The sequence below is a fragment of the Tachysurus vachellii genome, chromosome 1 (assembly GCF_030014155.1).
Source record: "Tachysurus vachellii isolate PV-2020 chromosome 1, HZAU_Pvac_v1, whole genome shotgun sequence".
NCBI classification, from domain to species: Eukaryota; Metazoa; Chordata; class Actinopteri; order Siluriformes; family Bagridae; genus Tachysurus; species Tachysurus vachellii.
Window position 1 is genome coordinate 11705184 of NC_083460.1, and position 17296 is coordinate 11722479.

General features: G+C 39.0%; 1 protein-coding gene across 2 annotated transcripts in view; it reads left to right on the forward strand.

Annotated features, from left to right (window-relative positions):
* adcy8 (adenylate cyclase 8 (brain)) overlaps positions 1–14094 on the forward strand; it is a 56542-nt gene extending 42448 nt beyond the window's left edge. For both annotated transcript variants that reach the window (XM_060897502.1, XM_060897419.1), the window contains 9 exons: positions 643–844; positions 2477–2569; positions 2911–3098; positions 3232–3313; positions 5712–5870; positions 10697–10843; positions 12430–12522; positions 13155–13269; positions 13395–14094. In XM_060897502.1, the coding sequence (XP_060753485.1) occupies positions 643–844; positions 2477–2569; positions 2911–3098; positions 3232–3313; positions 5712–5870; positions 10697–10843; positions 12430–12522; positions 13155–13269; positions 13395–13882 (1567 nt within the window). In that variant the 3' untranslated portion in view covers positions 13883–14094. The remainder of the gene's footprint in view (positions 1–642; positions 845–2476; positions 2570–2910; positions 3099–3231; positions 3314–5711; positions 5871–10696; positions 10844–12429; positions 12523–13154; positions 13270–13394) is intronic.
* The last annotated feature ends 3202 nt before the right edge of the window (positions 14095–17296 follow it).

Sequence of the window (17296 nt, forward strand, 5' to 3'; positions counted from 1 at the left end):
TTTATTAAAGTACAGGTTCTCCCTGGTTCAGGAGATCCCCCTGTTCTGCTCCAACTCTAACACATCCTTGAACATTATTATGTGCAGGACAGGGGGTACTAAAGCAACAGGGTTTTTTTGCATATAAAACGATTTATAGTCCAAATTGTATGTTTAGAATTGTATTTGTAAGTGCTATGAAATCCTATTTGTGTACTCAGTAATATTACATATGGGATAGTGATAATCAAATAAGAAATCCAACATGTTAGCAAATTAACACAAACTCTTATGGTACTTTTTTTTAAAATTAAGTTTAATAGTTGCCATTACTGAACTCTGTGTAGTCTAGCATTTATACATATGCTTTAACGTCACTATTATCTTTAATACTGTATTGCAGTTAATATAAAAATAAAATTAGATTAAAAATATATTAACAGCCAGATTTCAAGAACATTTGGAGAAAGTAATTTGTAAAATCCTTGCTTCAACACAATATGCTTTACAAAATACTTCAGCAAGGTAAAGTTTTCAACACAGTATTAATGCCGACTCTACTGACAGTTTTTCAATCATGGAAATACTGTAAGTCAACTTAATCTTTATTTCACACGTCTAAGTTTTTAACCGTAACTCTGGGTGTGTTGGCGATGTCTGTAGGATGCTGACCATGGTGATCCAGTTTTCTGTACTTATCTTGCTGCACTGCTGTCTGGTTGTCGTGACGACGGCAGAAGACTACAAGTGTCTGCCGTTAGTGTTGCGCAAGGCGTGTTGCTGGGTGAATGAGACGTACACAGCGCGAAACGTTATCATCCTCCTCTCCATCCTCATCAACTTTCTGGCAGCTATTATCAACATTGTGAGTATAATACACACACACACACACACACACACACACACTAAACAATCATGAAGACCTGCTATTCATTAAACATTGAGGCTAAAACAGTAATAATGCGTAATGAGTTTGAGGTATGCTACAGGTTTCTTTGCACTTAACACTATACATTCACCTCATGATCTACTTTATACCCTTTAAGAGCACATACCTGTCATCTGAAGAGTTTCTAAAAAAATAGTTTCATGTCATGTTCATATCCATTTAAAAAGACAAAAGTGAATGCAAGTGGTACATATAGTCATATGTTTTAGTCTTGTCCGTCAGTCTTGTTCAGGTTTGTAGTAAGAACGTCCAAATGAGATTATAAGCCATATTTGGTTCTTAATCCTCGGATTGATAATATAGGATGATATAGGATTGATAATGATTTTGTAGCTTGAGAAGAAGTTGCCTTCGTTTGGCTGGAGATGTATTTGACTTAATTGGATTAAGGATAAGCCTCCGTCAATTTGCTTGTGGTATCAGGAGATTTTCATGATGCTCTGAGAGAATGAGTGCTTGGTCTTGGTCTTTGGTCTGAGTTATATATACACTGTTTCACATTGTGTTTACTGTAATAAACCAATACACTTTCAATACCTTAAAAGATACAAATAAAACAACAATATTACCTCCATGAGCTGTACATATATATAATGAATGTAATGTGAATGAATCTTGTATAGATATTGTCTGGCATGTTGCTTTGTTTACATTTACATTTACGGCATTTGGCAGATGCCTTTATCCAGAGCAATGTCTCTATCAATGAATACATTAACACTGGTTCACTAGGTTACAGACTTGGTGGGAAAAATGCTAGTTTATGTGTATCAGGAAGAGTTAGGTCTTCACCCGTCGTTTGAAGATAGCCAGTGACTCAGCTGTTCAGACATCTAGGGGAAGTTCATTCTACATGGCTTGCTGTATACCTACCTCTTATCCTGAGAGATGGTGGGACCAGTCGAGCAGTGCTGGTACTGTAGCTCTGAGAGTGTGATGTGCAGTGTGAGGAGTGATAAGAGCTATGAGGTAAGAGGGAGCTGCTCCAGTTTTGGCTTTGTAGGTAAGCATCAGTGTTTTGAATCTGATGTGTGCAGCTACTGGAAGCCAGTGAAGGGAGAGCGGCAGTGGGGTGGGGTGGGGTGTGAGAATTTACTATAGGAAGGTTCATTTGCAAAGGATGAATTGCATTCATAGGTAGACCTGCCAGCAGTGAGCTGCAGTGGTCCAGTCTTGAAATGACAAGAGACTGAATGAGTACGTGAGCAGCCTGTGTGGATAAAAATGGTCGAATCCTTCTGGTGCATGTCACATTAGCAACATGCGAGGAAAAGGACAGTTGATTGTACATAGTGACCCAAAGGTTGCAAGCCATGACCAAAGGGAAGATCAGATCATTGTTTAAGGATCTTTCAAGATCATGACCAGGGGATGAATCACCTGGGATGATCAGCATTTCAGTTTTGCTGGGATTCATTTTCAACTGATTATGTAGTGTAGTGTATGTAGTGAATGTTCAGAAAGAGGATTTAATATGAAGGATTTTATTATTATTACTATTACTACTATTTTAGTATTAACACATATATCATTTCTGTTTCTCTCTAGTTATGGTGTAACGTTGATAAATCAATTTGGGATGTATTCAGGAATGGCACATTTGATGCTTCAGCTTCGATTCCTGGCTGTCTCTACCCAGAGGTTTGTTCTTCCTGTGGCTTATTCAGTGCATACAGAAATGTCAGCCCAGAAGCACAATGGTGTGGCTATTTAAAGATATCAGAATAGATAATTAATATAATGTAGCATCCTTTAAGTAACTGTAAGTAAATATCCAGATTACTGAAAGTTTTCAAAGATTATTAAAATGATTCCTGTGAAATTGTAAATTGTTTACTGTAAGCTTAGTGAAGTTGGTGCACAGTATGAGATGCTTTTCAATGATGATTTTTTGTTTTTGTATATTTGTGTCTGTGGATGTTGTTCTGTCATTAGAGTCATGGATGTTGCCATATTAAACTGTCTGAGTTTATTTTGTCCAGTACTTCGTGTTTACGGGTGTGTTGGCCATGGTGACATGTGCTGTGTTCCTGCGCTTAAACTCTGTCCTCAAACTGGCCATCCTGCTGCTAATGATCGCCATCTACTCACTGCTAACTGAAGCTTTCTATCACTCTCTGTTTACTCGATATGACACCATCACTGAGTATGATGGGTTCGCCAATCAGAGGTCAGTCCACACATACACACACACACACACACACACACACACACACATTAGTGTTTAAAATGTAGTGTCTCTGCCCTTTAGAATCCAATAAATCCCACTGATTACGTTTTTTATCCTGTTACCCCAACAACAGTGAATGTTTCCTGGGAACCAAGAGAACATCTTTACTGCTCATGGCAATGTTCCTTTTAGCTGTATTTTATCATGGACAACAGGTGAGAAATTGCACACACACACACACACACACACACAAAACTACTATAGTTGGGGTCTTTCTAATGACATATATTATTGTGGAGAACTACTGTATATGCCGACTACTTTCACCCTTCAACTTCAGTGCTTAAAAAGAAAGTAGTAAAAACATTTACTTAATGTGAGCCTGACTATATAATATAATATAATATAATATAATATAATATAATATAATATAATATAATATAATATAATATAATATAATATAATATAATATAATATAATATAATATAGGGGGGCACAGTGGCTTAGTGGTTAGCACGTTCGCCTCACACCTCCAGGGTCTGGGTTCGATTCCCGCCTCCACCTTGTGTGTGTGGAGTTTGCATGTTCTCCCCGTGCCTCGGGGGTTTCCTCCGGGTACTCCGGTTTCCTCCCCCGGTCCAAAGACATGCATGGTAGGTTGATTGGTATCTCTGGAAAATTGTCCGTAGTGTGTGAGTGAATGAGAGTGTGTGTGTGTGCCCTGCGATGGGTTGGCACTCCGTCCAGGGTGTATCCTGCCTTGATGCCCGATGACGCCTGAGATAGGCACAGGCTCCCCGTGACCCGAGGTAGTTCAGATAAGCGGTAGAAAATGAATGAATGAATGAATGAATAATATAATATAATATAATAAAGACTATTTAAATTGACTATACAATACGTTCCCGTATAGCCTTGTTAATTACACATTGATGGCATTAAAAAAGTTACACTTTAATACTACTTTTGAGCATTTACAATAAATTAAGAACAGAAATAGTTCACATTTTAAATAGTACAGTCACAGTGCCTTAACCTCATCTTACACTGTGATGGTTAGGTCCAGGGACGGGACTAAGAGAATAAAATGGCTCCTACACAGTCAGTCTAGGTGGGTTATTGTAGGAGTTGGTAGACGGTATACCAAGTAAATGCTTTGTTCTTGCTGAGGTGGTTCAGGTCAATTGATTTAGCTGAACTAGCTTGTAAATATTTTGTGTATAGGCTTTACAGTTGTACAGTTTTATTTTTCTTTTTGGATTATTTTATCACTTACACCATGTGTGCACTAATAAATCACCCTTCACCTGACTCCAAGTGGCTTCTGTGTCACATTTGCCTCCTATCCCCCCGGTCAAATCCTAACAAGTACCCTTTAAATGTACTGTATGAATCATTAGAGTGGCTGCAAGTACTGTAAAGTGTGTTGTAGCATAATCAAGTTCAGCACACCTGAGCAAACTTAATCCTTCTGTAGAGACCCACAGGGTCTACAGTAAAATGCTGCAGAAAACCATTGCAAATGGAAACGTAATTTACAAACGTATTGTAAATTTTATGTTGGAATTTCTTATTGGTGTTTATCCTTTACCTTTCAAGAAAAACATTCTATTAATCGTTCTTCTGGAAAGATGGAAGATAATCTCACAATTAGTTTATTTCATTAATTTACTTCATTTTCCCTAACTTGCTGTTATAGATAAACTCTGTGTTAAATTAGAAGCTTAGAGTCTACAGAAGGTTACGCTCATGCTAAGCTTGGAAAGACAGCCTTCACAAGTAGATGTTTGAAATAATTGAAATTTCATTACTGTCATTCTTGTTTTCTGTTCCTTTTGATGAAGGTTTGAATGAATAAATAATGAAGTAAGCAGTTTGCTGTGGTAGAGGAATTGATGACCTTGATTTTAACACAGAACAGGGAAGGATGCAGATTCTGATTGAGACTCAAAGTGACTCTAAGTGGCTTTAAAAGATTCTGTTACACTCAGTACTGCTTGCAAACAAGAGCCTTAAATCAACTGAATAATTAACAAATAAAGTTTCAAAGTGAAAGATTTGCAGAGTTAAACACAGCACCACTGCTGTATCACATCAGCATATGCATAATGCAGTGGTGTGTGATTTTGGTTTGGTGCAGTTTTTGGGATTGGTGCAGTGTTGGTGTGTTATTTTAGATTTGGTGCAGTGTTTGGTCATGCCATGTTATTTCGTATGCAATTCTGTATGCTCTACTGTTCAAGAGCCACAGCTGACTTTGGTTTTAATCCATTTTGACATTTTGATATCAGTTGTGGATTGATGAATACAGATTTAATCAATCAACAGGTCAGTTTTGTTTTGATGAGCAGAACAGAGTGAAATTTTCTGCTTAGATAGATGTTTTTTCTGCTTGGATGGAGTAACAACCTGCACCCACTCTGGCCATTTCTTGATAAAAATTAGTTTATCCCTGAAGTAGAACCTCCAGAGAAATCTTAATATCTGTAAAAGATACAGTATCTTACATGTATTGCTCACATATACTGTACAGTAAGACAGAGACCTTTGATATTCACCTTTGTTTCTCTGGCTTCCCACACTTTGTCTGCCTTTCCTTCTTTCTCTTCATAGCTGGAATACACAGCACGTTTGGACTTTCTTTGGCGAGTACAGGCAAAGGAGGAGATCAACGAAATGCGGGAGCTGCGGGAGCATAATGAGAATATGCTGCGCAACATTCTGCCCAGCCATGTTGCACGTCACTTTCTGGAGAAGGACAGAGACAATGAGGTCCTGACACACACCTACCCACTGTACACACCGACTGTCAAATCTTGCAGTTATTTCAAAAGTTTCTAAGATCTGAGTTCGGCATTGCTATTGAGAACAAATAACACATGGAAAATGTAATTTAAATTCTGTGAAGAACATACTAGCATAAGCACTTTGATGTTCTAAGTAACACAGATGCCCTCATGTGTGTTATAGTTTCATGAATTCCAGCACGTTAATCCACACAGCAAGCAACCGAATATAAAAGTCTTGACACATGGCTTCAGAAACTGAAATATGCACAGCCATGTATGTGCATATACCTGGATTGTATCATATGATGAGACAATATTTCTGGCTCATAATAAGATAATGGGTATAACTATAGATGTAGAAATCTGACAGACAGCTCTGGGTGACTGCATTCACAAAAAATAGGATTTTGTTTGTTTGTTTGATTGTTTGTTTGATTGTTTGTTTTTCTAAATCTCTCCCTAATTTAGTCACGAATAGTTCCCAACCTCTAGTTAGGACTCCTTTATCACATGACTGTTACCAACCAGGGAGAGTGAAGCCTAGCACATGCTTCCTCTGAGGCATGTGAAGCCAGTTGACCACACCATTATGAACTGCTTAACACACTCCGAGGAAAGCATTTTCCCTCTTCCACATGCAAGAGCTCACAGACACTCATGATACCCAGTGCCTTGGTGATCAACTCCCTCCATCCCTTAAACTTCTGTGGTATCATCAGGATCTGAACCTGCAACCACTCCACAATATAAAGTGCAAATTAAATGTAATATGCTAAGGCAACAAATTCCTTGAAAGATTCCTTGTGCCAATAATATGATTGGGATAATAAATTTGTATAGATACGTTAAAAAGAAGAATAAAGCTGCATAGGGAATAGCAGCTACATACAGCAGTAGTGCATTATTCATTTGTGTTTAATTATTTGGGTTTGGAAGCTATAAATAGCTGCTACTACTATATTTATCATCTGAACGCTGGACAAGTAACAATAGCAGCCACTACTCACACCCAAGAGACAAACGACAAGTGGCATGGGTTAACTGTCATTAGTATTGATACAGATCTGTGAAGCACAGGCATAGGATGCACTAGATTTTCTCTTCCTTCTCTCTAAAACACACAAATTAGGAAGTAGGCAATCTATTAGCCACACTTGTCTAACTCAGCTGCACCGTTTGCCCAAATACACATATTCTGTTCACACAGCCCAGTGCAACACAGTGAAACACACCTGAGTAAACACATTAAAGTGTATAGCAGTCAGACTTCCATATGGTGTCACAACAAACACTGCATACTGGCTATAAGAACACTAAATGTTTTCTTAAAATAATTGTGCTTCCCCGGGTATTCATAAAGCGTGTGCAAGTCACATTAGAACCCCTGCAATGCCTTGACCGTTGCATACTCCCTTATCTGCACAATTATGCGGATGAGCCATACAAATACCATGGTCTCCTAATCAAATGTCCTGTGAAAGCATTAGCACAAAAGGTCATTCATGAAAAGAATCACTCGACTACTTTGTATATTGTTCAGTGGTATGAGGCTTATGAGCTTTCTTCAAGGAAGACAGAGCTGTGAAATTGTCTATGATTACACATCAGTCATACGCTGACTTCCTACAGTCTATTTTAAAGCATGAAAGTAAGAGAAAATGTGTATCAATATGAAAGCCATGTGGTTAGAGATGCTTCAGGAAGAGCTTACAGATACTGTTTAACAAAAATGAATATATATATTCATTCATTCATTTTCTACCGCTTATCCGAACTACTGTACCTCGGGTCACGGGGAGCCTGTGCCTATCTCAGGCGTCATCGGGCATCAAGGCAGGATACACCCTGGGCGGAGTGCCAACCCATCGCAGGGCACACACACACTCTCATTCACTCACGCAATCACACACTAGGGACAATTTTCCAGAGATGCCAATCAACCTACCATGCATGTCTTTGGACCGGGGGAGGAAACCGGAGTACCCGGAGGAAACCTCCGAGGCACGGGGAGTACATGCAAACTCCACACACACAAGGCGGAGGCGGGAATCGAATGCCCAACCCTGGAGGTGTGAGGCGAACGTGCTAACCACTAAGCCACCGTGCCCCCCATACATATATATATATATGAGTTCATGGACAGGGAAAAGGCAAATGCTTTGGGCCAGGATGAACTAACAATCACCAAGTGGCCTCAGATGAGCACTGTCACTGAGTGAGGCTGGAAGTCATGTAGGTTTTATTAACCCTTGTGTGGCCTGCATCTGGCGAGTAATGTGCAGGTTATGAGCTGGTTTGAAAATTGTTGAGGCGCATAGGTTTTTATGATGTCCAGTGACCCATGCCTGAACCACACGTGGGTCTATGTCCCATATGTTAAACATGACAAAGCATGACTCAGGAAGTGTAAGTCTACATTTGTGTTCTTGGAGCCTTAAACTCAACTTTGGCCAGGTTCTCACTCATGACTATGACTTGGTGTGTGGTTACTCTCTTCATGATGCTTTGTTTGCTGGAAAACATGAGCCTAATTTTTTACTTAAAATCAGACATGATTTTATTTCTTTTGGGTAGGTTTTATTCATTTCTTTCATTATTTTATTTAGGGCTTCATCAGCTAAAAGCAGTGTAGGTGTGACGTTCATGGCTGAAGCATACTAGTTCTTTGCCTGGAATATTGTTGAGTTGTTTGTGTGGTTGGTGACACTGATCAATCCTTACTTTCCTAACATGAAAAATACTTTATGCTGCTTTGCCCATAATTTCAGTATTATTATATCACTCAACATTGTCTCAGATGAATGTGGTCTAAAAAAAATTTCAGGTTAAAATGCAACTCAATCCATAAAGCAGAACTCATATTCACTGTGTTTCACATTTTAGCTGGAATTTGAAGTCAGAGAATGTAAACCCATCTGACCTAAATTTATAAATAAAGCTTTGATCATCTAGTAGAGCTTTAAAATGCATAAAAACCAAGTCATGTTACTACCCACAGGGGCTGAAATGTTTTCTGTTGGATTCTGTGTGGGATTCTACGTGAGTTTTCAGAGTGCACTTCCATAATATTCCATAAGATTCACCTATATGACATTATTCATTTTAATATAGTCTGCAAAAAAGGACTTCAAAATACAGATGTATTGCACCATTCTGTCTTCTGTTGAAACTGTGTCTCTCTCTAAACCTCCAATTCTGTCAGTATCTCTGTTCCTATTGTCTTATGTGGCTCTCTTTTAATGCATGATTTCTTGGTTTTTGACTGTGTAACAATGTCTTTTTTTGTCCTGGTGTCGTTTGTGTGTGTGTGTGCGAGTGTGTGTGTGTGTGTGTGTGTGTGTGTGTGTAGCTGTGCCTGTCTTTGTGTATCTGTGTTTTTGAGTCTTTTATCTGTCTTACTGGAAGTTTTGGCTGTCAGTGAATAGTGCCAAAATGGCGCTGGGGTCTTATTAAAAATACATCTTTCAGACCTGTGTGTGTGTGTGTGTGTGTGTGTGTGTGTGTGTGTGTGTGTGTGTGTGTGTATTAGGTTTCATTAATTATCTCATCCATTGATGATCAGGTGACTTGTTATCGTATGCTTCATTAGGGACAATGAATGTACATTTTATACTGTGTGTGTTTGTGTGCGTGTGTGTGTGTGCATTCATTTTAACTGTGTAACATGCGTCACTCTACCTTTGTCAGCTGAATGATTTAATGCTATTGGCAAAGAAATGTGATCTGAATCACAAACACACACACACACTCACAAACACACACACACACACTCACAAACACACACACACACTCACAAACACACACACACTCACAAACACACACACACACACACACTCACAAACACACACACACTCACAAACACACACTCACACACACACTCACAAACACACACACTCACAAACACACACACACACAACTTTAAAGCATAAAAGTGTGAAGGTCACAGATGATGGTGCAGATCATCAAACACTGCTTTGTCAAAACAGCCAGTGACTTCCAGAGCTTTTAACAGCTATATCTTTTAACAGCGGCCATTTATGTGTGTGTGTGTGTGTGTGTGTGTGTGTGTGTGTGTGTGTGTGTGTGTGTGTGTGTGTGTGTGTGTGTGTGTGTGTGTGTGTGTGTGTGTGTGAGTGATTGATGATACCATGTTGGTAAATCACATACTAATAGCATTAGTTCCCTCTGGTGGCCAGTTTCATCAGTGCAGCCTAGAAAGAAAGAAAAGGGCTACGTTCCGTTTTCTAACTTCTATGTCCGTCACCATCTGTTACGGAATAAATGCTCCATTGCTCATAAAAAAAAATATTATTTTTAAAGTTTAAAAATGCACAACATATGAGTGTGATGCTCAGGTGTCTATACACTTTTGGCCGTATAGAGTACTTGGCAAAATCAAATATTTAGCCATAGCATTAAAGTGTCAGAAGCATATGAGAGACATGGGACAGTCTGTGTATTCCAGCCTCACACACTGAAACACAAAGCGTTTACAGAATGTGTTCTGTATAATGTGAATACATTCCATTACATTTTATTTGTTCTATTAATATACACACAACATTCTCCTTAGCCTTCTATATGTTACTATTTCTTTATTATATGTTATTATTATATGCCTGTCAAACTGTTGTATTATTCATTGTTGCACTGTCTGATGAAGAGACAAGGAAAGGCATTTTTTTTACTTTTTTACGTGACAAATAAAAAGCCTTAAGCCTTGAACATATATGTACTGTATTACGTGGTTCAAGTCAGTACACATGTCATCATCTGTCTGTGTCTCTGTGTCTGTGTGTTTCTTTACAGGAGCTGTATTCTCAGTCCTATGATGCTGTCGGGGTGATGTTTGCATCTATTCCTGGCTTCGCCGATTTTTATTCTCAGACTGAAATGAACAATCAAGGAGTTGAATGTTTGCGGCTGTTAAATGAGATCATTGCTGACTTTGATGAGGTCAGGACTGACACTGACATTGACACTGACACACAAACATGCACACAGGAAAATATTTTGAGAATACTGTTCCAAATTGAAACGATAAACAATTGCTGCGCTTATGAATATATTCTATATTAATTCTATTTGAAATCATACCTTGAGTCTTAGGTTAAAGACAGAGGATTAACTCTAATTCAGTATTTATGTGAAATAAAATTTAAGGTATTACATGCATATTTAGGTCTATTTCAGGCAACCTAGAGATTAATACGATATGAAATATACAGTGACCTCTAAAAGAATTGGCAGAGTAAGGCCAATGGTTTTGTTTCTGATGTACACTGAATTAATAAAAAAAAAAAATGAAATAAAATAAAATAGGATAAATTGGAACTAGCTGTGCAAAGTAGAATTTCAAATAAAATAGTGGCATAAGTTGTACATTGGGAAAATAAATAGACAAAATATTAAAGAAAAATGCAGCATACAAAATGATATGGTTACTGGTGAAATACATTGGTATGAAGGTACTATGACTGTTATGAATGACTGTTGCTGAATTTGAATTAAAAATGCAAAATTTGATGTGCAAAAAATCACAAGTAGTTGGTGTTGTAGCAAGAAAGTGCATCATTTCCTCTATTTAATTCAATATTTTATATTTATATCTGGATGTGTTAAAGTTAGAACGTGATATTTTGTGTTTGAGACCATCCACTTTTTTACGTTATCAAAAACAACTGGTGTTTCTTGTTGCCCAATTTTGTCCTGTTAGACTGGTCATTTAAACCGTTATCTCTGTGTGTCTAATCTTGGTTTATGTACTGGGTTTCACCTGTGAAGTCTACATTTGTTACCAACATTAAGACCAGAGAGCTATCTATGGGACAAAGCTAAGAGTTTTTGAAGCTGAGAAAAGAGAGAAAATGAATCAGAGCCTTTGCATACTGTAAGCATTGAGCATAGCAAATACAACAACCTAGACTGTGCTCAAAAAGAATGAAACCACTGGTGTAGCAGACATTGGACAGGAAATCAAGCGCTGATGACAGAATCTTTATTGATAATGTACTTCATGGTGGTAGAGACAGAATGAATTCAGGGGAGAGAGAAACAATGCCTTTTTACAGAGACAGGCAACCAATCAGATTTGAAGAAAATGTATCATGCAGCAAGACGGTGACCCAAAGACCACTAGACTGGTTGTCAATCACCAGACCTTAACCTAACTGAGCAGCATTTCACCTCCTGGAGAGGAAAGTAACAGGAAAAAACCTGAAACAAACAACAACTGAAAGAAGCTGCAGTAAAAAAAAACACAAAAGCAGAATACAGTAGTTTGTTGATGCCAGTTGTTCATCAGCTTGTTGCTGTTATTGCAAGTCATGGATTTGTAACAAGGTTTTTAATCTGCAAGTGGAATTGCAGTGTTCTGCAAGAAAGGGTTCAATCGTGTCTTAATCATGAAATGTAGATACACCTAACAACTATATAATATTCAAGGACTGATTGTTGTTATGTCTTGTCTTCTCAGACTCTCTTTAATTCATGTTTTTCCATTTGTCCTGACCTTTCTTTTGCCCTCCTCCTACTTGCTGTAGCTGTTGGGCGAAGAACGTTTTCAAGACATCGAGAAGATTAAAACCATTGGCAGTACGTACATGGCCGTGTCTGGCTTATCACCCGAAAAACAGGTAAAAAGTAAAAAAAAACATGCGAATAAATAAATGTATCCATTATGCAGTGTGATTTTATGTTGATTCTATGACATTGTTTATTTTCCAAAAAATAAAACGTCAAAGAAAAGGACACAGTGGATCAAGTACAATTTTATTAGCTGCCAGATATAAAGACTATCCATTAACAATATACAAGATTCCAATTACATTACAATATTTTAGTGCTTGCTGATCTATGAAAGCGTATATTTATATCATCTTTAAATTTTCTCTTTCATTTATGTTGCATCTTCTATAAGACAGCAAAGAAAAATATACTCTTTACTTCTGTAGTAAGTTTTTTTGAGTTTTTTTCTGGGCTTAAAGCCAAAGGCTTGTGTTTAAAGGCAGTGATCTAGACGCTACTGAAAAACTAATTTTCTACTCATGAAAAAATCTGGCAACCTTAAAAGAGATAATTTGTGTAATCTAAATGGGGAGCTCAGAAAAATCAGTTTAAGCAGCTGCAGAGAAGGAATCTGAATAGATATTTTCTCTATATGATACATAAATATTGATGTCACTTTTGGACTAAAATCACCACCTCTGAATACTGCCCTTGATTAAATGTTGTCTCTCTCTGTGTATTGCTGTGTGTATTGCTGTAGCAATGTGAAGATAAATGGGGTCACCTCTGTGCTCTGGCTGACTTTGCCATTGCTCTGAACGAGAGCATACAAGAGATCAACAAACACTCCTTTAACAATTTCCAACTGCGAATTGGTAAGAGACCAGTCATTCATACTGAACGTCTGGGAGATAATCTACTCTCTTTCTCTTCTGGTTTCTCCTCTTCTTATGCATGTTCTTGCTTTTTCTTTTTCTTCTGTTTCTCTTCCACCTCTCAGGAATGGCCCATGGCTCTGTGGTAGCAGGTGTTATTGGTGCTAAAAAGCCTCAGTATGATATCTGGGGGAAAACAGTGAACCTGGCGAGCCGCATGGACAGCACAGGTGTGAGTGGAAAAATCCAGGTCCCTGAGGAGACGTACAGCATCCTGACAGAGCGTGGCTTTGCCTTTGAGTACCGTGGTGAGATCTACGTGAAGGGTATCAGCGAGCAGGAGGGCAAAATCCGAACGCACTTCCTTCTTGGCCGTGTGCAACCCAACCCACTCATCCTGCAGCCTCGCAAGCTTACAGGCCAATACTCGCTCGCCGCTGTGGTGCTTGGCCTTGTGCAGTCACTCAACCGCCAAAAGCAGAAGCAGATCCTCAATGAGAACAACAACTCAGGCATCATGAAGGGCCACTATAACCGCAGGACCCTGCTGGCGCCCACAGGGCCTGATGCCAGCCATGCTGAGATGGCCACAGACAAGAATGAACTGGCTTAAAGATTACCACTTTATTTTTGTTTTTAATGACAAAAAAATTATAGAAGAAAAAAAATACTGAGCCAACATAGTGATGGCCTGAGGATAAAGTCTGAACAAAGCACCACAACGCCTGACTTAAAGACTGAGCTGCCCCAAAGACTGATAAACTGCCTGCGTGTCTGTATTGCTGTTTCTTTTTTTAGTATTTCTTTTGTATTTCAAACACATTAAAGGGGTTTAATTTTTTATAAATACTTGAGGAACCTGATTTTTTTTAGAAACCCGATTATTGCCATCACTAATGCTCCCTGCATTTATTACAGAACTAAAAGCTTTTAAAAGTTTTCAATTCAGAAACAAATTATGGACCTGTTTCTCTAATAAGCCACGGCTGATATTTATAAAGCTTTATAAAGTTTAAGACGTCTGTTATACATATCTCTTCATTTTAACATTTTCATAGCAATTCAGAGCAACTCTTAGTGAGGGGTAGGAGTTAATTGTAGGAGTGAATGCTAAAGCATGAAGTACAACAGGTCCGTCACGTTTGTAGCACAAGCTCAGGTGCACAAATAATGCGTTCTTCATAAAGCACAATCATAAAAGTGTTGAAACCTCTCTTATTTGTATTGAAGAAGAAGCAGAAAAAGAAGAAAAAGAAAAAGAGTCGTTATTATTAATGATTATTATTATTTATTATTAAAAACACAAAAACATTAAAGTACCAATGCCTCATAAGGTGAATATTAGTTCACTAAGGACTTCCAGTAACAGTTGCTCAATATTTACTAAATGAATTCAATGTTTGAATTTAAGCCTAAATTCAATTAAATACTAAATTAAGTGTACAAAAATTTTCAACCACATTTGAAAGCAACAGAATTCACACAAAAATGAAACCGTCTCTTGTTCCAGTCTAGAAGGTCTGTTTTTGTCTTGAGAGGGTTCTTCAAATGTTCTTTGCTGCTACTCTGAACTAAGAAACCACTGAAGCACTTCTAAATATTCACCTATTTAATCATACTGTTGGAAATTGCTCTTATTCTTAGGTACCTTCTCAGGTAATTCTCTTATTTCTTTCAATGTTTTGCCATATAAGAGCAAAAATATTACCCTGAGCAGCTTATACACCTCATCATTTTCTCAGAGACCTCATGAGATAATCCTATTCACCATTTAAGGGGTACAGTTTTTATAAATGCTAGTCATGTTCTCTATTTACTTGAAATGTCCCTTTCCATCAGCATCCATACTGAGTTCTTTTTTCCAGATTATTATCTGAAATCTGCTTATACAGCCGAGTGGCTCTGTAATGTTGAGAGGCATTTAGACATGGTTGGAGGGTTGCTGCAAAACAATACAAATTTTAATGGACCGATCCGTTTTATCCTATAATGAAACATTTGTCTCTTTCAGGAAAACAATGTTCCCATCCATAGCGTGCAAGGGCTCCCGAATTGTTTGATGAGTATGAAATGATTTTTCATATAATATAGCATTTGTTTTACTAAATCTCCACCTTGACCATCAGTGGAGGGAATCAATCGAACAAATGGTGTTCATCGCAACACCTTACTAAAATTACTTTAAAATACTCTCGAGCATGCCTGTCAGGATCCAGCCCGGACTTTGGCCACGTGTGTTTGTTTATGTTCTGTGTCACGTGTCTGCCCCGCCCTTGTCTCTTCCTCCCGCCTCTGCACATCTGTTCCTTATGTGTTGATTGTCTTGTGTTTTGAACCGTGCTGCGTTGCCTATGGCGGCGGTGGAATCCTCGTCCCTTGGTCTCGTCTCTAGTCGTGTCTTTTGTTGTCGTGTTCCAGTTTTGTTCATGTTATTTAATAAACCTGTTTATTTTTATGCTATCCTGCATTTGGGTCTGTTTTTATCCCCATGTCGCTGACAGAAAGATTCCACCAGACTCAGACCCAGCAGGATAGCGTCAGCCTGGACCGGCTCTGTGGGAGTATTTTTATTTTTTTTCCGGACTGGTTTTTCTGCCCTGTTTATCCCTGGACTTTTTATTGTTTGTGTGACATCGGTCCGCATCTGTTCTGGTGAGGGACGCCGCTCCGCTTCCGGTTTCCCGTGGAGGATGCTGCCTCACTTCCTGCCTGTGGAAGATGTCACAACCCAGTTTGTTTTGTTTTTTTTGGTGTCCTGCAACATCGCCCCGCACCTGTCCGGTGGGGGACGTCGCTTCCTTTTCTGGCTTCCCGTGAAGGACGCTGCCTCACTTCCTGTCTGCGAGGGGGTGTTGCAGACCCTATATTTTGTTCCATGGATATTTTTGTTTATTTTTTTCTCCGTTGTGGAGGATTTTTCCCGCCCTCCCTACCATTCTGGTTTTCGAGACGTGGGTCTGGCTGTGGGGTGTCGGGGGTTGTGCTCGGCCCTTCTGCTTGGCTGTGGACATTGCTCTGGCTGCCTCGCCATGGGCGTTGCTCCCCCACCTGCTCCCCCCACCCGCCTCGCCATGGGCCTTGCTCCTCCCACCTGGATCTTGCTGGGATCGTGGTCCCCGTGGATATAGTCTGATACGGGATTGGCATGTCGGGAGCCGTGCCTCGAGGGGGGGTACTGTCAGGATCCAGCCCGGACTTTGGCCATGTGTGGTTGTTTATGTTCGGTGTTCACTTGTCTGCCCCGCCCTTGTCTCTGCACACCTGTTCCTCATGTGTTAATTGTCTTGTGTATTGAACCGTGGTGGCGGCGGTGGAATCCTCGTCCCTTGGTCTCGTCTCTAGTCATGTCTTTTGTTGTCGTGTTCCAGTTTTGTTTATTTTATTTAATAAACCTGTTTATTTTTACTCTATCCTGCATTTGGGTCTGTTTTTATCCCTACATTGCTGACAATGCCTTATTACTCCTTTAACAAGAAAAAAAACCCTCGTCAGCATTTATCCATGCATGATCAAGAAGGTAAGTAATGTTCATTTTACAGTGCCTTGCAATTTATACCCATTGAACATTTTCACATTTTGACACTTTACAACCACAAACACAAATGTATTTTATTAGGATTTTATGTGATACACCAACACAAAGTGGCACGTAATTGTGAAGTGGAAGGAAAATGATAAATGGTGTTCAAATTTTTTTTACAAATAAATATCTGAAAAGTGTGGCGTGCATTTGTATTCATCCCCACTGAGTCAATACTTTGTAGAACCACCTTTCACTGCAATTACAGCTGCAAGTCTTTTGGGGTATGTCTCTAAGAGTTTGCAGAGTGAAATGTTTAGCCGAATCTTCTTTGCAAAATAGCTCAAGCTCAGTCAGATTGGATGGTGAGCGTCTGTGAACAGCAATTTTCAAGCCTCGCCACAGATTCTCAATTGGATTTAAGTCTGGACTTTGGCTGGGCCATTCTAACACATGAATATGCTTTGATCTAAACCACTGCATTGTAGCTCTGGCTGTGTTTAGGGT